The sequence below is a fragment of the Chinchilla lanigera genome, unplaced genomic scaffold (assembly GCF_000276665.1).
Source record: "Chinchilla lanigera isolate Chin_1 unplaced genomic scaffold, ChiLan1.0 scaffold00073, whole genome shotgun sequence".
In the NCBI taxonomy this organism is placed as follows: Eukaryota; Metazoa; Chordata; class Mammalia; order Rodentia; family Chinchillidae; genus Chinchilla; species Chinchilla lanigera.
The window spans coordinates 11,142,521-11,166,525 of record NW_004955474.1 but is presented as its reverse complement, the minus strand read 5'-3'; the positions used below and the strand labels follow the sequence as shown (position 1 = coordinate 11,166,525).

Here is a 24,005-nt window from a genome sequence, read left to right as displayed (position 1 = left end):
ATAACTCAATATCAGCCAGTGAAATTGAGAATGTAATTAAAAACTTGCCAGTGAAGAAAAGCCCGGGTCCTGATAGATTCACAGCTGAATTCTAAAGGTAATTTAGGGAGGATTTAACACCAATTCTTCTCAAACTCTAACAAAATTGAAATGGAAGGAACTCTCGCCAACTCATTCCTGGAGGCAAATATTAATCTGATACCAAAATCAGAGAAAGACCCAATCAAAAAGAGAACTACAGACCAATCTCTCTAATAAATATAGATGCAAAAATTCTCAATAAAATACCAGCAAACAGAAAACAACAAGTCATCAAGAAGATTATACACCACGACCAAGTGGGATTCATACCAGGAATGCAGGGATGGTTCAGTATACACAAATCAATCAATGTAATACACCATGTCAATAGAGCCAAGGACAAAAATCATATGACAATCTCCATTAATGCTGAAAAAGCCTTTGATAAAGACTAACACTCATTCAAGATGAAAACCCTAGAAAAAATAGGAATAGATGGCCACTACGTCAAGCTACTCAAAGCCATCTATGATAAACCAACAGCTAATGTCATACTAAATGATCAAAAATTGAAAGCTTTCACTTTAAAATCAGGAATAAAACAAGGTTGTCCACTGTCACCACTCCTATTCAGTATAGTTTTGGAAATATTAGCTACAGCAACTAGACAAGAGAGAGAAATAAAAGGAATAAGGATAGGAAGGGAAGAAGTGAAATTGTCATTATTCGTAGATGACATGATACTCTACATAGAAGACCCTGAAAACTCCACCAAAAGGCTCATGGATTTAATAACCAAATTCAGTGGTGTAGCTGGATACAAATTTAACACTCAAAAGTCAGTAGCATTCCTGTACACAAGTAATGAACAGGCTGAGAGGGAAATTAGGGAACCCACACCTTTCACAATAGCATCTAAAAAGATGAAATACTTAGGAATCAATCTAACAAAATAAGTAAAACATCTATACAGTGAAAATTATAGTACTCTGAATAAAGAGACTGAAGAGGATATCAGAAAATGGAAAGATATTCCTTGCTCATGGAGAGGAAGAACCAACATTGTGAAAATGACCATACTCCCAAAATTATTGTACAGATTCAATGCAATTCCAATTGAAATACCATTAGTATACCTCACAGATCTGGAGAAAACACTCCTAAAGTTCATCTGGAACCAGAAGAGGTCTAGAATGTAAAAACAAACTTGGGAAACAAAGGAAAAGCAGGAAGCATCACAATTCCTGACTTAAAATTATATTACAAAGCTACTGTGATAAAATCAGCATAGTATGGGCACAAAAACAAACCTAAAAATCAACGGAACAGATTAGAAGATACAGATACAACTACAAACACACTCAATTACCTTATCTTTGACAAAGGGGTCAAACATGTCCAGTGGAAGGAAGATACCCTCTTTAATAAACGGTGCTGGAAAAACTGGCTTTCCACATGCTGAAGACTAAAACTAGAACCATGTCTTTCACCATGCACTAAATTAAAGTCAAAATAGGTCAAAGATCTAAATATTAAAACAGAAACACTAAATTTATTGGAAGAGAAAGTAGGTAAAAATCTTGACGACATTGGGGTAGGCAGAGAGTTCATGAACAAAAACCAAACTTCACGGGAAATACTTCAGAGAATCAACAACTGGGATCTCATCTTATTGAAAAGTTTTTGCACAGTGAAAGAAATCACCAAGAAAGTAAAAAGAAAACTCATGAATTGGGAAAAGATTTTAGACAACTGCCCTTCAGACAAAGGACTTCTATCTAGAACATATAAAGAATGAAAAAAAAATTAAGCCCTCAAAATTCAAAGACCCAATCCAAAAATGGGCATCTGAGATCAATACACACTTCTCTAATGAAGAGATACTAATGGTGAATAAATACATGAAAAAATGTTCAACATCATTGGTCATTAGAGAAATGCAAATTAACACAATACTGAGACTCCATCTCACTGGAGAAAGAATGGCTATCATCAAGAAATCAACCAATAACAAATGTTAGAGAGGCTGTGGGGAGAAAGGAACCCTAGTCCACTGCTGGTGGGAGTGTAGATTGGTGAAACCACTGTGGAAATCAATTAGGAGATGCCTCACAAAACTAGGATTGGAAGTCCCATTTAACCCAGCTATTCCCCTTCTTGGTATTTTCCCAGAAGAATTAAAGATATCATACCATAGCGATATATGTGTACCCATGTTTATAGAAGCACAATTTGTTATAGCTAAATCTTGGAAACAACCCAGATGCCCATCCACTGAAGGATGGATAAAAAAGATGTAGTATTTTTATACAATGGAGTATTACTCAGCTATTAAAAAAGACAAACAAGGCTTTTGTAAGTAAATGGATGCAACTAGTGACCATACTCATAAGTGAAATAAATCAGACCCACATGTGTAAATATCATATTGTCTCCTTGGTGTAAGAACCTGAAAGACTAGATAAAACTCAAAATGACAATAGATGATAGGAAAGGGAAAGAAATTGCTCAAAGGAAGGAACGACTGGGATTAGGGAAAGAAGAAAAATGAAAGAAGGTATGCAAAATATAAATATATATATGAATAGCTGCGATGACTGTATTGCTGATATCTGATGGTGTATTGAAATGAATAGTTAATGCTTACAATTTTTTATGTTCTGATTAACTTTGCATGCTTGTGTCTGGTGGTCTGAGCAACTGATTTGAAGGTAACAACATGCAATGGAATTACGATGGTGAACTCCTACCATCTTGTCTAGTGAAACTCTGTATTACCTCTGTTTTATCGAAGAATTATTTTCTTATTCTCTTTAATGGTTTGAGCAATATTTCTTTCTTACATCTAGTAATATGAGCATTGTAGTTGAGGATAGCAATATGTAATGTAACAACAACTGTTGATTCGTACTATTTTCTATTGAGACCCTGTATCACTTTGAATGTTCTTACTCTATTTATGTTCATGAGGCTGGTATGCTGCTACTGTTCTATTTCTTTGTTTATTTGGTTGTCATTTACTACTCTCTTCAAACTAAAAAAATAAAAAAATAAAAAAGACATCCAGATATTTACTGTTGTTTTATCTAGAATAGGAGCAATTAAAATACAAACAAAACAGGTGTCAATTAATAAGAGACACTATTACAATACTCCCTTTTTAGGAGTACTATGTAGTTATTTAAAATGCTAAACAACCAGGCGTGGTAACTCATGCCTGTAATCCCAGCACTTGGGAGGCTGAGGCAGGAGTATCATTGGGAATTTGAGACAAGCCTGGGCTGCAAAGTGAGCTGCAGAGTGAGACACTGTCTCCAAAGACAAAAAATAAATGAATGAATGAATGAATGAATAAATAAATAAATAAAATGCTAGGCTTTTATCATTAAAACATAACAAGTGAATAGCTATAAAACATTCCATGGGCACTGATTAAAAGTGACATTTTACAAACTCACCAAAGCAATAATTACTTTTGTGGTAATGAGAATGAAAGCCTGGGCCTCCCTCATACTAAACATGCACTGTATCACTGAGCTACACTGGTGGGCTCAAAATACTGAGTTAAAAAGCCTTTAGAGGAAATGTATCAGCTGGGCATAGGTTATTTTTTCCTCACATTTTTCATAACATTTCAAATGTTCCTTTATGGGTATATGTTTAATGTATACGTCATGCTAACATACATTTAATATTTTTAATAATAAACTTTAAAACTGGCATATAGTTTCTTCATTCGTGATTTCATAGGCATGTGAAAATATTGGTATTTCTATATTGTATCAACATACTAAAGGTATATATTTTTATTTTTATTTTGAAAGCTAAATCATTATCCCAAGTTTATGACTGAATTCTTTATTTCCTTTTCGAAGTTAATTTCTTTTGGTAAGTAGGAATTATAAACATGACACAAATTTTAAAACTGCAAAATGGAATGTAAAATTAAAATTAATATTTCCTTTTAGCATTATTCCATTTTCTCTGTTTTCTCTAATTTCATACACATCATTCCAGAGATAACCCAAACTTAAGCAACATCTATGTATATATACTTTTTAAATGCTGTAGTTGGTAATTTTTTTATATTGAGCAATATAGTTTGAAAGTACCCATGACAATTCGGTAGAATTGTATTATTCTTTTAAATTCTCTTTTAAAGTCTTTTAAATTCTCTTTTAAATTCTTTTAAATAACTTCAGTATTGAAGTACATGAAAACATCACATAGTGTAGTAGTTTTCTAAGTTTACTCTGCATTAGAATCACCTGCCGATTGATATAGCACAGTTTATTGAAAACCACACTCTTGATTTGGTGATCTGATAGATCTATGGTACAACCTGAGGATATGCATTTCTATCATGGCTCCAGATGCCGTTAATTCTTCTGCTCTAGGAACCATGCTTTGAAGATCACTACTTTGGAGAGATAGTTACTCACACTCGAATGTTTAGACATCTCCAAATATTTTTGTGGTTTTTTTAAACTATGAGCAACCACAGCTCTTCCTGTTTTGCATTTCCACAACTAGCTTTTACCCTTTTCATTGTGACTTGATTATGTACTTTATTTAAGAGCATTCATCCCTCACATATCAGAGCAAGTTCATCAGGCCAGGCCGGATCTACATTCTGTTTGAGTCTCAAAATGGCTAGCATATGCCTTGTTAGCTGCTGGTACACAGGGAGTTTCGGGAATAAATGATCTTTCATAAAAATAAAGCACTATAATATCATGCAGCAAGAAAAAAATCCAAAGAAGTATTTCTAATAGCAAACCTAAACTGGAAAGCTTTATAAAAACCACAAATGCCCATTCGAGTCTAGAAGTTTTATTTACACAGGCTGTAGTTTCAACTACTTGAGAAAAATGCTTCTATAAGGTGATATTAAGATAACTGAGTGCTAAGGGTCAGCTTAATTTCTCAGACTTAGAATATACCTAGAAACATTTCATTCTGCTTCTACTATCAGAATTCCTGTAGAATCTGGAATCACTGCTTCTTTTAAATGCCTGTATTTGGAGAATTCAGGATGAGAAAACCATTTCAGCTCTCAGACCTATGTTTAGCAAACCTCAAAGTACATATCAGTATCTTGAGGAATAATCCTGGAGCCAACATCCTTTTCCTTTTGCATGAGAAGACTACTACTGTATTCATCTGCTCATTCTCTGAGGATCTTCCATGTAGTTTCCTTTGTTTTCATGTAGTTTGCGTTATGTTTACGTTCCTCAAACTTAAGTAGCACTTTCCCTCCTGGTGTTGATCTAACTACAGCAAAACACATCACATCTTCAAATATGTATACACCAGTGTATTTGGGTACATACCTTCCAAATCAAAACGTTGGCACACTATTAATTGATTTACCTATTAGAGTAGAAAATCGAGATGGATAGTATGAAGGAATCAAATTAAATTTAAAGCACACACTAACACAAATAAATGCTTTTAAGATTTTTAAAGTAATCGATCAATTATCAGTATCTAATTTTTCTGTCACATATCTTGTATGCTATGGGGGAAATGAGATATTAACATTTATTTCCCCATAGACACCAGCAAATAGAACATTGTTATTCTGCAGAATGTTTTGTGCTGTACATATTGTTAATGTATTTAATATTTTGGTTAAGAAAAAGTTATTGAACAATACTTTGGTTATATTTTTTATAAATATTTAAATTCTGAGAGAATTTTCTATATGCAATTTGAAGTAAAAATTTAATGTAGTTTTTATTCAAAATTCTAAAAAAGTTTATTACTCATATTTATATTCACTTGTGAGATGTTTATAGCTATGTATTGAAAATCTAAACAATCTTTTTGAAGAAGTATTATGAAATAAGATGTGATCAAATTGACAAAGCCAGCTACTCAGAGAGAATATAACAGGAAATTATGTCAGAATTGATAGATAAATAAGTGATAATTTAATCTCATTCAATCTGGTGCAGAGTAACTTTCCTAATATTAGTATCCATAGTTCACATTTGTATATTAGTCTGTAAATACTCAAATATTAGATGAAATGAAGATTTCTGGAAACTAGGCATTTGTACTTAAATGGATTTCCAAGGAAATAAATTTGTAAGTAGAGATATTATATCATTCAAAATTTAAGCTTACTACCTTAATAAAAATGAAAATTGAAGTTGAAATGTAAAATCTAAATGTTAATGTTATAGTATTTTAATCTATAATCAAAATTTCATTGCATAAATTATAGACAAATTTATATTATTATGGATCTAATCAGTTATAAAATACATTACTGTACCCCAACCAGATGTTCCAGTCCAGCAGGAGAGTTAGATATTATATCTGATGAACGAGTCCATTGTATTGCACGTTGTTTATCATAGAAATCCATAATCTGGAGTACATGAGTGGTCTAGAGTGGGAAAGATTGAATTGCTTGAGCTTTTTAGTTTTAAAAGTTAACACCACTGAAATATATTACTCTGGTTAGAGTCAAGAATCAACTTCAACTCCAGGTTTTTTTTCTTTCAGTGGTATAATATCCACACTTTATTTTAAGTTGTTTTAAATTAAAACATTTGTGATCTTGTATATATAGTGTATTTCTTAACTAAAACTAGAAATCAATCTTGAGAAAACAAGAAGTCAAGTCATGATAATCTAAGTGTACATTGTTATACCTATTCCCAGGTGACCTTGACCTAGTTAAAGAAAACTGCATCTTTATGTTTCAGAATAATTTGAAAATGGCTATCAGAACTCTATTCTCACTGGGTGTGGTGGCACATGCCTGTAATCCCAGCACTCGGGATGCTGAGGCAGGAGGGTCATTGCAAGTTCAAGACCAGCCTGGGCTAGAAAGTAAGCTCAAGGCCAGCCTGCACTGCATAGTGAGACCCTGTCTCAAAAAAGACAAAAAAAGAGAGAACTCTATTCTCCATATGTCCAATGTTTTTTTGTGACTGGTAGATACTAATAATACATAATAATGAAATTTATTTGGGTATAATAGTGCCTGCATATAACATTTGATTTATTTCCATTGCTGTTACCACCTTACCCTTTCTGAATCCCTCCTCCTGCTTTCTTTCCCCATCTGTTTTTTTATTTATAGATTGCTTATATAAGAGAAAACCTGTGATACTTAACTTTCTGGAACTATACTTGCTTAACACGATTTAGCATGATGGTCTTTACTTCCATCCATTCTTCGACAAATAACTTGATTTTTTTTCTTCTTTATTGCTGAGTAATACTCTGTTTTCTTTATCCATTCATCTGTTGATGGGCATCTGACCTGTTTCCACAGCTTAGCTATTATGAATTGTGGCATTTTGAAACATGGGCCATGTATTATTGTAGTATGCTATTTTTAATTCTTTTGGCTGTATACTGACTACAGCTGAACAAATGGTATATCTATTTTTAATTTTTTGTGGAACCTCCATACTAATTTCCCTAGTGGTTGTATTAGTTTCCACTCCCGATGTGGGTACTGTTTTTCTGCCTTCTCCCCAGCATTCATTTTGTTTTCTTTTTTTTTTTTAAAGAAAATAGTACAAAAAAAAGAACAATAGCAAAATACAAAATCAATACAACGACATTAAAATTGATACAGGGATTCAAACCAAATGATAGGTATTAACGGTGGTTGTTATATTACATATTGTTATCTTCAATGAAGTTGCTCAGATTACCAGATGTAAGAATAGAAGATTGATCAGATCATTAAAAGTAATAAGAAAACAATAATTTAAAAGAACATTAGAGACAATACATAGTGTCACTAGGCAGGATTGTAGGAATTCACCAACGGTTGTTATACTGCAAATTGTTGTTGTCACATAAGTTGCTGAGATTACCAGATATAAACATGCAAAATTGGTCAAAATATTTTAAAAAAAACTTTTAATCATAACTGTTCCCCTTAACAAACCATCAGACACCAGAAGTACAGTTATACCACCGATCCACATATATATAACCTTAGTACTTTCTTTTTCTTCTTTCCCTCATCCTAGTTGTTCCTTCCTTTGAGCAATTTCTTTCCCTTTCTTATTATCTATTCTAAACCCTGGAGTATTAGCTATAAAAAAAATAAACTTGAGGCTTTTATAGATAAATGGATGCAACTAGAGACCATACTCATAAGTGAAATAAATCGGTCCCACCTGTGTAAACATCACATTGTCTCCCTGGTGTAAAGAACATGAAAGAGTAAATAAAACCCAAAATTGTTTTCTACTCTTGATGAGAGCTTTTCTGCCTGCAGCCGATGGAATTTCAAAATAATTTTGACTTGCATTTCCTTAATGGTTAAAGTTGCTGGACATTTTTCTCATGTACTTATTGGTTATTATTACTTCTTTTAGGAACTGTCCAATTCATCTACTCATTTATTGATTGAGCTATTTGTTTGGAAGGGTTTTCTTGGAGTTAGGTTTTTTGAATTCTTTATGTACAGGATTCTTGATGTTAATTCTCCACTGGAAAAGTAGCAAGAAAAGATTTGCTTCTATTTTGTAAGCTGTCTCTTCACTCTGTTGATTGTTTCTGTGATGTACAGAAGCTTCTTAATTTGATGTAGTCAACATGTTGACTATTGCTGTTATTCCCAGGGCTGTTAGGGTCCCATATAGGAAGGATCTGCATGTGTCTATGGCTGTAAGTGTTTCCGCTATATTTTCATCCAGCAGTTGAAAAGTTTCTTGTTTTATATTCAAGGTATAGGTCCATTTAGATTTAATTTTAAGGGCCGGGGATGTAGCTCAGCAGCATAGTGCCTGCCCAGCAAATGTAAGATCTTGAGTCCAATTCTCAGTACCAAAACAAAACAAAACAAATTTATAAAATAGATTTGATTTTAGTAGAGGGTGAAAGAAATCTACTTCCTAGCATCTGTACATGGATATCCAGTTTTCCCAGCATCCTTTATTATAGTGGCTGTTTTTTCTCCGGTGTATTTTTTTTGGCTACTTTGTGAAAAATCAGATAGTGATAAGTACATGGTTTTTTCTCTGTTCCAGTCCACTGCTCTACATGTCTGGTTTCGTGGCGGTGCCATGTTACTGCTTTTAGTGTAATTTGTATGGTTTAAGATCAAGTATCATGGTGTCTCTAGCATTGCTCTTATTGCTTAGGACTGCTTTGTCTATTCTGGGTCATTTGTGTTGTCATACGAGTTTTAGGCCTGTTTTTTCTAGTTCTGTGAGGAATGTTGGTATTTCAGTAGAGATTCTCATTGAATCTGTGTATTGTTTTTGGTAACATACCGCTTTCACCAATATTATTTCTGTTCCCCAGTGGGGAGCCTTCCCTTTCACGTTTTCTTCAATTTATTTCTTCAGTGTTCTGAACTTTTCATTGTAGCATTTTTTTGTTTTTTTTATTTGAGTTAATTCCTAGGAGGTTTTGTTGTTTTGGTTTTTTAGCCATCGTGAATGAAACTGTTTTCCTGATTTCTTTCTCAAAAGGTTAATTGTTAGTGTGTAGGAAAGATATTGAGTTTTGTGTGTTGATTTTGTATTCTGTACCTACAAGTCTTAAAGCACTTCTCATGCTGGACGTGGCAACATTTTGTCCTGGCCAGAAAAATTTTTCGAAGTTTAGTTTGGACCAATATCTATTTCCGGTGCCATGTGTCTAACAAACAAGAACAAATGTCTGTGGAGCTGAAGTCTTCTTATTGACTTGTTAAATTTTATTCTCAGTGTTTTTCTCAGGATTCTCAGAATTAGATTTAAGGAATAAATGTACCAAACCTGCCTCCAGCTCAGAGCTCAAAAGGTTAATTCTATTCCTTCAAGGAAAAAGGAGGGGGAAAAAAGAGAATAGAAGGAAGAAAGGAAACAAAGCTTTGGTAAATGGGGAGGGGAAGAAAGGTTGTAGTGAGGGCGAGGGGATGGGGATTTAAAAAGAACAATTAAGATATGACATGTAGAGGTACAAATTGCAGATGATGAATGTGATCCCTATGAATGACAAATATGTACTAATAGAAAATTTAAAGTTAAAAAAGTTAAATCTCACCGTGTCTATCAATATCTTGAAAGTATTGCAGAATTTACTCACGATTTTAGAGTAAATATTGTATGATCAAGTCTCAAAAAAGATACAAGAAAAAAATCAAATGAAGCATATGCAAGAGATAAACATGAATCCTGATAATTGTGAAAATTTAGCTTTGCAAACAAAAGTTACTGTAAAAAGAATAAAATTTAACTTGCAAATTTACATTCTAAAGATACACAGACTATGGAATAACAACTGAAGTGAAGAAAGGATCTTCGAAAAAGAGAGGTGCATATAAAGTTTTGAGTTATTTTGATGTTGGTTTGGATGAATCATGTGGTAATTCTGTATACAAATTTTGAGGAAATGTGAAATATTTTCCAAACTGGATACTCCAATTCAGAGTCTCACTAGCAATGTGTGACTGCTGCAAATCTTTCACATCTTCTCAAACATTTGTTATTTTATATTTTCAGTTATCTTCTTAATTTTAAAAATTGAAAAACTGACAAAACAACAATAAAGACAAATCAAAACAACAAAAATGATACATGACGTCAAGACAAAAATGATAAAAATTTACAATGGTTGCTGTATTACATACTGTTATCTTCAACCAAGTTGCTCAGTCCATTAGACATGAGAATGTAAGATTGATCAAATAATCAAAGACAGTAACAAGTAAAAAAAAATAAAAATAATTTTAAAAAACATTGGAAATGATGCAGAGCTTCACCATTGAAAATGGTGGGAGTTCAACTATGGTTCTTATACTGCATACTGTTTTCAGATCAGTCATTCTAATTACCAAATTCAAGAGTGCAAAACTGGTCAAGAGAAAAGAAAATTTTAAGCATTGACTGTTCCTCTCCATAAACTACAGACATCAGCAATACAACTATTCCAGCTATCCATATATATATACACATTTAATTATAACTACCGTAATGGATGTTAAGCCTTACTTCACTGTGATTTTTTTTTTGGGGGGGGGTGGTTTTTTTTTTTCCAATACTGGAGAGTGAACTCACTACATTACGCTTGCCAGGCAGGGGCTGTGCCGCTGAGCTAAATCCCCAGCCCCACTTCACTGTGGCTTTGACTTATATTTCCTTAGAGACTAATAAGCTTGAACAACTTTTCCTGTCATTGGCCATTTGTACATAGCTTTTAGAAAACCATCTATTGAAATCCTTTGACCATGTTTTTATGTTATAATTTTATTGTTACAAGTTGTGAGCTTTTTCATATGTTCTAGATAAAACTTTCTTATAATAAAATTTGCAAATGTTTTCTCCCATCATGTGGGTTGTAGTTTCACTCCATGATTTCTACTAAAGCATAAATGTTCTTAATTTTTGATGTAGCCCAAGTTATCTATTTTTGTTGTTATCATGGCTACTTGTAATAGTGTCATATTTATGAACCATTCTGCAATCCAAGATTACAATGAACCATTCTGCAATCCAGGATTACAAAGACAATATATATATATATATATGTTGTCTTTTTGAGACAGGGTCTCGCTATGAAGTTCAGGCTGGCCTTGAAATCACTTTGTAGCCCAGGCTGGCCTCAAACTCCCAACAATCCTCCTGCCTCAGCCTCCTGAGTCTTGGGATTATGGGAGTGTGCCGCCATGCCTGGCTTTTCTATTTTTCTTCATAGTGCTAAAGTTTTAGTTATTAAATTTGTATCTTTGATCCAGTGTGAAACCCCTGCATTATGGTATGATGTAGGGGTCTAACTTAATTTTTTCACATACACAGATCCTGTTATTCCAGCACCAGTTTTTTTTATATTAGACTGTCCTGTCTCCACTGAATTACTTCAGCATTCCTTGGTGAAAACTCATTGTCATGAATATAGTCTGTATCTCTGGATTTTTAGTTCTGCGCTGGTGTGCATGTCTCTATCAGCAAACTGTCTTAACTATTGATGGAGAAGGATGAGTTTGTCAAACTTTGCTCTTTTTTTGTCAACATGATTTGAGGATTATTTGAGGATTGCTTTTGTATTTTTAGAATTTGCACATAAATTTTAAAATCAGCTGTCCAACTTTTAAATGAAGGATACCTGTATTGAATCTGTAGATTGAATTGTATTTAATTGTACTAAATCTGTAGATTCATTTGAGCAATCTTTCACTCTTCCATCTGGTAATCTGAGCAATATACTTGAGGATAGTGATACGTAATGCAACAACCACTGTTGATTCGTATTATTTTGTCTTGAGACTCTGTATCACTTTGAACGTTCTTGCTTTGGTTTGTTTATGTTTGTGATACTGGTATGCCGCTACTGTTCTATTTCTTTGTTTGTTTGCTTCTCATTTACTACAATCTTTAAAATTAAAAAAAGAATATTAAATCTTCGCACCCATGTATATGATGTGTGTTTTCCTTTATTCAGATCTTTAGTCTCCTCTAACAATATTTTGTAGTTCTCAGACCTCTGCACATCTTTTAAATGTTTTTTCCTGTATATTTTATTCCTTTTGATGCTACTGTAATTACAAGTTTCAAAATGTAAGTTTGCATAGTTTATAGCAAGAGTATGAAAAATATAATTAATTTTGATTCATTGATTTTAAATATTCCAACCTTGCCAAACTTGATTTTTAATTCTAATCATGTTTTTGTAGAAGTCTTAGGATTTTTTCCATTGATTATCATGTTATCATCTACACATGGAGAACATTTATTTTTTTCCAAATCTATGCTTTTATTTCATTTTCTTGTCCAGTTGTACTTGTAGAGGCTTTTATACAGGCTGAATATAAACTTCCTGCTGATTTTAGTGAAGAAACATTTAATTTTATCCATTAACCATGTAGAGTTGTTATTGGTATGAATATGCTTTATAAATGTCATTTATCAAGTTGAGGAAGTGTATCTCCTATTTTAAGGGTTTTTAAAATCACAAAACGATAATTTTGATCAGTTATTTTTTCTTAGATGATTGAAATGTTTGTACAGATTTATATTATATAATGTACTGTATTTACTGATTTTGAGATTTCCTATATATTTCACATTCTTAAAGTAAATCCTACTGGGTCTTGATGTATGACTCTTTTTATATCCTGTTTAATTTGGTTAGCCAGAAGTTTTTTGGAGATTTCTGTACTTACAGTTGTAAGAGCTATTGGTCTGTATCTTTCCTTTGTGTTCAATCTTCTGTTTCAATGATGAAGCATAAAACTGACCTTCAACGATGAGTTAAGGAGCTTTTCCTTTTCTAGTTTTTGGAATAGTCAGAGAATAATTGGCATAAGTATGTCTTTGAATTCTTTATGGAGTTCCCCAATGAAGATGTGGTCCTAGACATCCTCTGTGGGTAAATTTTTAATTCGATGTCTTCTTATAAATCTATCGAGATTTTATTTTTTGATCAGTTATTGTAGTTTGGTGCCTTTCTGTGGATCTCTCCACTCCATATAAGTAATCCAATCGAAAGCCATACACTTCTTCTTAGTATCCTTTAAAGTTTATTTTGTTCTTTTTTATTTCATGAAAAAATAAAATAAAATTTCATAGCAAGATAATAAAAAAATACACAATACCAAATTTTAAAAGTAGCTTTAAAAGAACAAAACATAGACAAAAAGACTCTTTTACAAAGAAGAAATAAACCAGATGTGCTGGTGCACATCTGTAATCCCAACACGTGGGAGGCTGAGGTAAGAAGATTGCTGTAAGTTCGAGACCAGCCTGGGCTATAAAGTGAGCTCAAGGCCAGCCTGAACTGCATAGCAAGACCCTGTCTCAAAAAGCCAAAAAAAAGAACTAAACAGATAATAGCTCTAAACTTTCCTTTCAATGAACTAAGAGAAAGTACTAGTACAATATAAATGACAGAAGTTAGCATATATATGAAAACGTTTTTGAAACAATGGAATAGATCATTCAGGGAGTTGTCTGAACTTCTCCCCACTTCCCACCTATCTTCTGTTTTGCCCTCTCTCTCTCTTCTCTCTCTCTCTCTCTGTTTGCAGTTTATTTATACAATGAGTTTCTCATAAGAGATATTTAAGCTTGTGCATCTGACTTATTTCACTTAACATTATATTCTCACTTTGCACCAATTTACCTATGAATGCCTCAAATTTATCCTTTATTGCAGATTTTTACTTTATTGCGTATAAACATCACATTTTCCTTATTCTTATCTTTTTATTCTTATGGAGTTAATGGTAAGATCCCTTGTTCCACTCATGATTTTATTAATTGGAGTCTTCATTTCTTTTTTTTTTTTTTTTTCATTTCTTATCATGGTCAATCTAAATAGAGGTTTGTCAGTTTTGTTGAATTTTTCAAGGAACCAACTTTTTGCTTGTTTTTTCACTTGGTTTGACATTTCCTATTTCATTAATTTTCCCTTTATTTCTTTTTCTGCATACTTAAGTTTTACTTTTGTCTCTATCTAGTATCTTAAAAAGAAAGGATTTGTTATTGTTTTGAGATCTCTATTCTTTTTTAAAGTATAATCACTTATAATTAGAAAATTGCATGTGCTGCTTTGATTTTATCCTTAACATTTGATATTTCATTGTTTTTATTTTCATTCAGTTCAAAGTATTTTTTAGTTTTCTCGTAATTATTTCTCTGACTCATTATTTATGAGCAAATTGTTAATTTCTGTAAGCTCACGAATGTCTCTAACTGCCTGCTTTTTTATTCATAATTTTACTTCTTTGTGGTTAGAAAATGTATATCATGCTTTTAACCCTTTTAGATTTAGTGTGAACTATATTATGGCCAAATGAGTGCTCTATTGTGGACAAGGTTCCATGTCCACTTGAGCAGAATGTCATTTAACTGTTGTCACATGGAGTGTCCTATACAGGTATGTTAAAGGCAATTGGTTTGCTGGGTATGGTGGTTCACACCTACAATCTCAGCACTCAGGAGGCTGAGGTAGGAGGATCACTGAGAGTTCGCCAACCTGAGCTACATAAGTGAGTTCAAGGCCAAGCTCCACTACATACTGAGACCCTGTCTCAAAAAAAAACAAAAAAAAAAGTTTGTTGGTTTATAGAGTTGTTTAAATCTCCTATTTGTCTATTGATCCCTGCCTGTTCAGTTATTGATAATTATAGATGGACATTTCTGTTAGTATTGAATTTTATATTTCTTCATTTCTATAACTGTTTGCTTAATGAATTCTGAGACTACAATTAGATAGATAATTTTTTTATTGTTATATCAACTAACAGATTAATTTATCATTCTCATAAAATTCTTTGAGAGGCAGGCGTGGTGCCACATACCTGTAATCCCAGCACTCAGGAGGCTGAGGCAGGAGGATTGCTGAAATTCAAGGCCAGCCTGAGCTACAAAGTGATCTCAAGGCCAGCCTGAACTGCATAGCAAAACCCTGTCTCAAAAAAATAAAAATAAAATAAAATTCTTTGAATGTCTTTAGTAACATTTGATCTTAAACTGTATTTTGTCTGATAGTATCAAACCCACTCCAACTGTCTTTGGTAATTATTTTCATGTTATGTCTTTTCTGACTCTTAGACTTTTAACTTATTTATATTAAATCTACAGCACGTATCTTGCAGAAAACATAGGTTTACTTGTGTGATATTTATCCACTCAGCTGATCTCATCTCAATTGAATTGCTTAATCAATTCTACTAAAATGTAGTATTGATATAATTTGACTTACATGTGCCATGTCTCTTTTGCTTTTGTTTTCCTTGGACTTCGTGTATATTTTTTTGTTTTTTCAGTCTTCATACACTGTTCTTGTCTATGTATCTAATACATATATTATACCTATTATATACTTTGTATAGTTAGTCTAGAGTTCACAATGTACATAGTGCTTCTCATGTACTTTAGATATATGTTGACTTAATTCCAGTGACATTATAAATACTACCTCAAAATGATTGCTTCCCTTCTCCCTGTTTTGTTCTGTTATTATTATACATATGTCATATATACATACTCTCATTTACTATGAACCAACCACACTGACTATATACAACTTTTGTTATATAAATCTCTTCATTGTTTCTGCTTCTCTGTTTTATTTTTGTAATTTTTATTTTATTTATTTATTTATTTATTTATTTGGTCTTTTTCATACAGGGTCTCACTGTGCAGTTCAGGCTGGCCTTGAGTTCACTTTGTAACCCAAGCTGGTCTCGAACTCACAAGGATCCTCCTGCCTCAGCCTCCCGAGTGCTGGTATTGCAGGCGTGTGCCACCATGCCTGGCTCTTTCCTTATTCTTATGGATTTACTATCTGGAGTTATTTCCTTAGCCAAATACAGCTTTGTTTGGAGTACCTCTTTTGGACAGTTATTGGCAAATATATTACTTTTCTGTATGTTATAGACTTAACAGTATAAGCAGAATATTCTTAAAAGTTGCTTTTAAAATCAGTTATACAATTTATATCTTTATTTTCATATGATCATCTGCAGACTTACTGTTTTGAGCTACTATTTTTTTTAGTTACCTAAGACAAAAAAGGCTGGGTGTGGTGGTGCACATTTTTAACTCCAGCACTCTGGGAGGCTTAGGCAGGAGGACTGCAAGTGTGAGTCCTGCCTGGATAACTTAGTGAGAGATCCTTACTCAAAATAAAAAGTAAAAGTAACTGTAGAGGCAATGGCCCTGGATTCAATACCCAGTCCCACAGAAAATGCTGCAATCTAAAATACATTCACGATATATTTTTTTATTGATCTATTCCTATATAATCTTTTTTGACTAGATATCATTCTCATACTTCAGTTCTGAGAAGAACTTTTGAAAGGTTTTCTTAATTAAACTCAGTGTCTGCACTGTCTAGGTTAGTTTCTACTGACTTCTATTTCTGTGTTTGGGCCTCACTTTCCTATTTCTTTAGATGTTGTGTAATTTGTTGAAAACTAGCTATTTTAACAATATAACAAATCTAGTATTTATATTTGTCTCTTTCCCAGAGTGTGTTGTTGTGTTTGTTTTTCTCTTTGCTTGTTGAATTTCTTTTTTCTTTTTTTTTTTTTTGAGACAGGGTCTCACTCTACAGTTCAGTCTGGTATTGAGCTCACTTTGTAGTCCAGGCTGGCCTCAAACTCACAATGATTCTCCTGCCTCAGCCTCCCCAGTGCTGGGATTATAGGTGTGCACCTCCAAGCCTATATGGTTTAAATGAAGGGAAACTTGCAGCCTATGTATTATTTCAGATTTTTTTTTTTTTTTTTTTGGTATGAGGAATCGAACTCAGGACCTCGCACTTGCCAGGCAGGTGCCATGCCACTGAGCTATATCCTCGACTGGTAATTTGTTGAATTTCTTAGAGTCTATTCTGTGATACATGTGTCATCCACTCAGTTTGCTTAGAGTTCATCTAGTGAGTACACTGTTTCCCTTAAATGCCCTCTACCCGCCTATCTCTCTAGTGCTTCCAAAGATTCTGTGTGTTTGAGGAGCACATGGTCAGTGTTCCTGGCAGCTGTTTACAACCTTAACATAATTTCTTTGCCTCGCTTCCACAGTCTTAAAGTCAGCCAAAGGTGACATTATTTCCTTATTGATTTCCTCTGGGTGTGTATAGAGTTCTGAACATATTTTACCTCAGGTATTTTTCCTTCTGGATTTCCAGGACTATGTCAACACTTTTAACCCTTACGGATATATCCAACTTTTCCTTTTCAGAGATTTCAGTCAGGTTCTTACACACCCAGCTGCTATTACTGCTTTATTCGGGTGTTAATAGCTGTCGCTGATTCTTTTCAAAAGCTGCTCTTTCCCATTCATGGCGCCCGGAGTCAGGTAAAATATCGCGCGATCTCTGCCAGTGGGCTTCAAGGGAACTTCAAGACCGGCCAGTTAGCGACAATTTTTTGAGGATAATTGCATATTTTGAAATTCTGATACTTCAGAAATACTACAAAAAGGTTGTTTAACCACTTCCTTGGCCTTCTTTCCAGGGTACATTCCAGACAACGCATGTCCTAATTATAGTGTCTTTTCTAAACTAGATTAGCTGAAAGTTTGTCAAATCATCAAGTCCTGGTTGGGGCTGGGGGTTTAGCTCAGCGGCAAAGCGCCTGCCTGGCAAGCACAAGGTCGTGAGTTCGGTTTCCGGTACCGGAGAAAAAACAAAAACAAAAACATCAAGTCCTGGTTCTTTTTTGCTTAAAAAATTCTTCCTCAATATTTTTCATTGTTATAACATTGTACTAAAGAAATAGACCAGCCGGGGTTGGTGGTGCACACCTGTAATCCCAGCACTTGGGAGGCTGAAGCAGAAGGATCATAGTGAGTTCCACACCAGCCTGGGCTAGTGAGCTCAAGGCCAGCCTGAACTGCATAGCGAGACCCTGTCTCAAAAGGACGATTAATTAATTAATTAATTAATTAAAAAAATAAAGAAATAGATCAGGCCACAACTGCAACACTTTGCTTAGAAATTTCAACTAGAATCTAAGTACATGCTTGTAAATTCCTTTCTCCAAATAAATGTAGGACACAATTAAACTCAGTATTCTGTCAGTATATACCACAATTACCTTTCTTCGTGTTTCCAATAACATTTTCATTATTTTCTTCTGAGTTGTCACAAACAATAATGTTAAAATCACATTTCTACTAATGGTTTCCTGAAATAATAATCCAGGCATTTTCTACTGTTCTTTTCAAAATTCTGTCAGCCTCCACCTCTCAATTTTAAAGTCATAGCATACTTTTAGGCTATTAGTACAGAAACCTCTCACTCGCTGGGACCAAAATCTATATAGATTTTGTATTTCTGCAAGAACAAACCGCTATACACTTAGTGATACAAATTCCGCACACTTATTATATTATAGTTATAAAAGTCAGAAATCTAAATTTTATTAGTTGTATTTATCCTGAAGGGTTTTAGAAAAAAAATTTTTGTTCGCCTTTTTCAGTATAAGGCAGTCCACATTCTTTGGCTTCCTTAACCTTGTGTAGTATTCATTCTGTTTTTTTGTTTTTGTTATTTTTGGTACTGGGAATTGAACTCAGGACCCTGAGCTTGCCACGCAGGTGCTTGTGCCTCTGAGCTCTATCCTCGGCCCTGTAGTGTTCTTTCTTCTTTTATTTTCTACCTTACCTCCTAAAAGGACATGCTTGATTCTGTGAATCCCACACAGAAAATACAGAATAACCCCCATCACAAGATCTTTGCTTAATTATACTTTCAGAATTCCTTTGACACATAAGGAAATATAATTACAGCTTTTGTGTATTATCAGATGTACTTCTTTGGTGAACATTATTCTGTCCGTTACCTTATAACTACTGTATTCCAAGGCTTCTGAGGAGGAGGAGAGAAGGGATAAGAATAAGGCAACTTGAATTCTACAAAGCACACTCTTCTGACTGAGATGTCTGTTTTTTTGGTAGAATAATGCACTTCAAATTGCTGTAAATCTTTATTGTCAGGATTCTGAAAAAGTTGATTCTCGCATTTATTCACCAGTGTTCTGAAAGCTTTTGTTGAGAAGCAGACAACCAGGGACCCTCACTCTAAATTAATGGGTGTGCGTGCTTGCATATGTATGTGCGTGTGCATGTGTGCATGTGTGTGTGTGTAAATTAATCAACATGTATGGAGAGACTCTTGGAATTCAGAACACATCAAAATATGCCATCTATGTGCCTTGGTAAATACACAAATATGTTTTACATATGACAAATATACTTTTAAACATCTCTACCTACAAATTAATTCTTATAGATTACAATAAGCATATTGTTTTTATAAATTACTAATATATACTAATGTTTTTAATGCTTGTCAGTTTGTACACATTTATTGGATTCTACCTACACACTATCAACTAAAAAGTTATAATGTAATCATGTTGAATAAACTAAAGATCTTTCACGTGTCCCCCAAAAATCTCCACTGAAATTGATGCCCTCTTCATGCTTATCTTGTTTGATAAAGAATGTATTATTTCTAGCAGATCTAAAATATAAACACTGTGTTTGTTTTGTTTTTTTTTTCTTTTTTTTTTTTCTTCAGGCACCAGGAATCAAACTCACGACCTTGCGCTTGCTGCTGAGCTAAATCTCCAGCCCCATCAACACTTTTTTGAAGACTGTCACAATTTAGACACTTCCTATGTCACAGGACTTCAAAGAATAGGAATAGTTGCTCAGTTATATAAAGTACTTCTTCTGTGCTCTCTGAGAAAATAATCATGTTATCACTGGCTTTAATCAAACAAGTTTATTAATCCTGGAAGAAAATTCTGTCTTATTCTATGAGCTCACATACATAGAAACAGCATATCTTCAGAAAGAATTTGCAGTTGGTTGAATGTGGTAATTAATAGTCCACTCCTAGTTCTTTTTTTTTTGTCTTTTTCAGACAGGGTCTCACTATGCAGTTGAGGCTGGCCTTGAGTTCACTTTGCAGCCTAGACTGGTCTCGAACTTGCAATAATCCTCCTGCCTCAGCCTCCCGAGTGCTGGGATTACAGGTGTGCGCCACCATGTCCAGCTAGTTCAACTTTCATCTCAGTTTTATAAAGCAATTATATGAACCTCAGAGATGGAATGTTGTCCCTTTGATACCTTAATGGAAGCTTAGAAAGAAACCCCACGTATCCCAAGGAGGAATAGCAAGAGCAGTTGTGAAGGATCATGGAGTGAAGGGGGCGGGGACAGGTAGAGAAAATGTGACAGGGTACACAAAGTATTTTAGACACTTTGCTAATTATAACTCAGAGAAGCAGATGAGGTGAGAGGCTTTATTACTCTATACATATGGTATATAAATGCAATGGTGGCATTTATTTCTGTTATCTGTATAGAGATATATAAATATGTTTCTTGCCTGTATGAGATGTTCAGAGATTTATACTAAACTTATAAATCAAGCAAATCTGTACAAAAGGAAAGATTTTCTCTCACATGAGACTGACAGCAATGAATGATCAGTAAACGTATAGCCCCTTTGCCTGAAGATCATAGTTTTCTGGTAGAATTACAAAATCTCCATGTTTTTGGTCAGGAAGAGGACCTCAGATATAAACACAAGGAATCATCACCTGCTGACACCAGGATTTGGAACACAGCAGGACCGAGTACAAAACGATTACCTTAAAAATCGATGAGAAGAGGCGTGGTCATCTACCTGGCTGACATTACAACTTCTCTCGTAGTTCCTCCTAGGAAGTGTCTAAGATGTCTGGGCAGATCCAAGCAGCTACACAGTAAACATTCTATTCAGAACCCTGCAGGCAGTTAGTTCTATGACTACTTGCTTGTAATTTTATAGAAAGCTGCTAACTTTTCTGGTGACCCGGAACTGTAGGCAGAGGCTCGAGGACTAGCGCCAAATACTACGTATGCCAAAGATAAGTAAATGACCAAGCTGCGGCCGTCTCCCATGAACAGACCGATTTCTGATTAACATACTGTTTTCTTACTGCTCTTTGTTGAATAATGAAACAATTGAAAACATTACATTGTGGGCCGCAGGACAGCCGCAGAGCACTGCTTGTGTCCTCTGAAGTAGCAGTTTCCTTTTCTTCCTGTGTGGGAGGATGCTACTGAGAAGTCCCCCTTTCTGTCATATGAAAACAACTAAATGGAGTGTCAATTAGAACAACGTATTTTGTAACAGGCTTTGGGCAAAGGAAAAGGCGAAGACTTTAGTACCTAAACATGAGAGCCAAGAAATTCAAAGCAGAAGAGCAACATTAAATACATGAGGACTGGGGAAAATCCAGGACAGAGCTTCCCTCTGATCTGAGCTGGTCTGTCAACCTCAGCTGTGCATAGTACAATAGACTTGGACATCCGCAGTCTCTCCCGCCAAACCAAAGGATTTGGACTTCTATGAAGAGATGTGTGCATTAAAGGTAATCTCCATCCAGCCCGTGATGTCAGGACAGCTTCTGTAGGATGTTTCCTGTGCAGAGGGACAGATTTAGCACTTTATAGCATCAGCTCTTCAGATGAGATAAAAGCCCACTGACATCAATAAAGGGAAATAGCCCTGGACAGAGGATGCTGTTTTGTGAACGATGGGCTTAGCCTGCCCAAAAGGAAGGCCAGCTTCTCCATGGAGAAGAGAAACAGGCTAAACAGGTCACAGTAAACAGGAGTTTTATAAGCCCTTCACCTGATGAGCATGCTGAAAATCCCTCCTGTAGTGAGACTAAAAAGAGAAAATAAACATTCCACAACTGTGTTCTACTGACTGACAGTAGCTTTCATGATAGGTTGTAAAATACTGACAGAAATGAGTGATTAAAAGAGATTTTAATTGATGGTCTCACTAGAGTATATCCAGAGTTTTGTAAAATAGACACATTCCCTCACATTTCTTCATCCAACTCTGCTCTCTTAATTTTTATTTCTTTCAATCACTGAAAAGAATATGCCATGTTTTCTACATTTACCACAGTTATGAGGTTATACAGATATCTCAAAAACTGCAATTGTAAGAGATTAATCTTTGTACTATGAGCTTTATCATTGAGATATTATCGCCTCAGTTTTCTAATCTGAATATGGTATGCTTAGGGTTTTTGCTAGTTATAAAATTCTGTGTCTTAGATGTATTCTTAAATACTCTTCTTTGAAGACTGAAGGGATTTCAAATGTTTGTGGCTTGACATGTAGAAATCAAGCTGAATTCAAGTTAGGTGTTCAAAATTTAGAACAAACTTTTAAGCAAACTAAAATTTGGAAAACCAAAAGTAGCTAGAAAAACCAGACCATTTTGAGTTTATTTTTTAAAAAACTCAAAAATCAGTAATTATTATGTCAATCACATATAAAACCTGAAATTTATCACAGTAGCATGACAGCAGCAGTAGTCTGAGAGAACACCTATATCCTGGATGTAGAATAGACTAGATTAGAGATATCCAATATTAAGAATTAAGACTTAGTTCCCTCCCCCAAATGATCTGCCACTTGGTACACTATCTGCACCGTCTTAAATTCAGAGAATTTTATGTAAGTTGAGGTTATCTGTCCAAGCAAAGGGGAGAATCAGCGGAACATGAGCCATGCAACTAGAAAAAATGGTGGGAAGGAAGCTGCCTTTGCCCGGGGTCATGATGGGCAGCAAGATGGCGTCTGCCAGCCGGGTCATCCAGGCAGTCAAACCACACACACCATTGATAAAGTTCCCCGACAGAAGAGACAATCCTAAACCCAGTGTATCGGAAGCTTTGGGATCAGCAGGGATGCCCTCTCACTCTGCTGTAATTTCACCGCATTCTAAGGGGAGTAAATCACTGGAGTTGCTGATGCATCCAGGTCCACCAGACATTGCAGAAGTAACAAACGCGCTACCTCAGAAGCATAGAAGGAAACTACTATCTCAAGAGGAAACGGAGTTTATCCAACGTGGAGGTTCAGAGTAATGATTGTGGCTGCCGTTTGTCATCAGACAAAAGAATTGTCTTTATAATGAAGGACTTGCAAAATGACATATGAAAAGTTGTATATTAAATAACCTTAATAAATTTCTGCAAAAACAAAAAAAAAAGAAATATAGAAAATTTAGATGGATACCTGGATCTTCTAATTTATGTGTCTTGGTCAGCTTCTCCATAAGCTTACCTAGTTGTTTATATAGTTTATACTTTTTAAAGCATACATTTGGAAGTACAAAAAAAAATGATGGGAAGCATGCTTATATAATCCTAAACAAATACAAAATGAGGGGATGGTTACTCTAATTCTAAAGGTAAGAAATCCGAAGTTTAGAGATGCTTCATCAAGTCTATTGTTTATATTCACACAGATACAAAGATTAGGAGACTGAAATTAAATTTTGGCTCTCTTTGGATTTAAAAGTAAAAAAGTACTTTTACCTGTTTCTTATATCTGATGATATGGTTGACTTTAATAAGCTACCATTAACATTTTCATAAGGATGGATGAAATCAGTTCTTTCTTTGAGACTCTATTAGGTTGATTTCACTAATAATTTTTCAAAATGTCAATGTCTACACAACCTGCAAGCAAAATAACAGGGTT

At 34.4% G+C, this 24,005-nt stretch overlaps 1 protein-coding gene and 1 pseudogene across 1 annotated transcript in view; one reads left to right on the top strand and one right to left on the bottom strand.

Moving 5' to 3' along the window:
* Positions 1-21,201, bottom strand: part of LOC102020003 (phospholipid scramblase 2) — a 42,552-nt gene extending 21,351 nt beyond the window's left edge. Inside the window, exons 1-3 of the mRNA XM_005401438.1 lie at positions 21,104-21,201; positions 6,305-6,418; positions 5,355-5,394 (exon numbers count right to left, since the gene is read on the bottom strand). Coding sequence (XP_005401495.1) covers positions 5,355-5,394; positions 6,305-6,397 — 133 coding nt within the window. The 5' untranslated portion in view covers positions 6,398-6,418; positions 21,104-21,201. The remainder of the gene's footprint in view (positions 1-5,354; positions 5,395-6,304; positions 6,419-21,103) is intronic.
* Positions 21,202-23,074: 1,873 nt separating this feature from the next.
* LOC102007993 lies at positions 23,075-23,386 on the top strand (annotated as a pseudogene).
* The last annotated feature ends 619 nt before the right edge of the window (positions 23,387-24,005 follow it).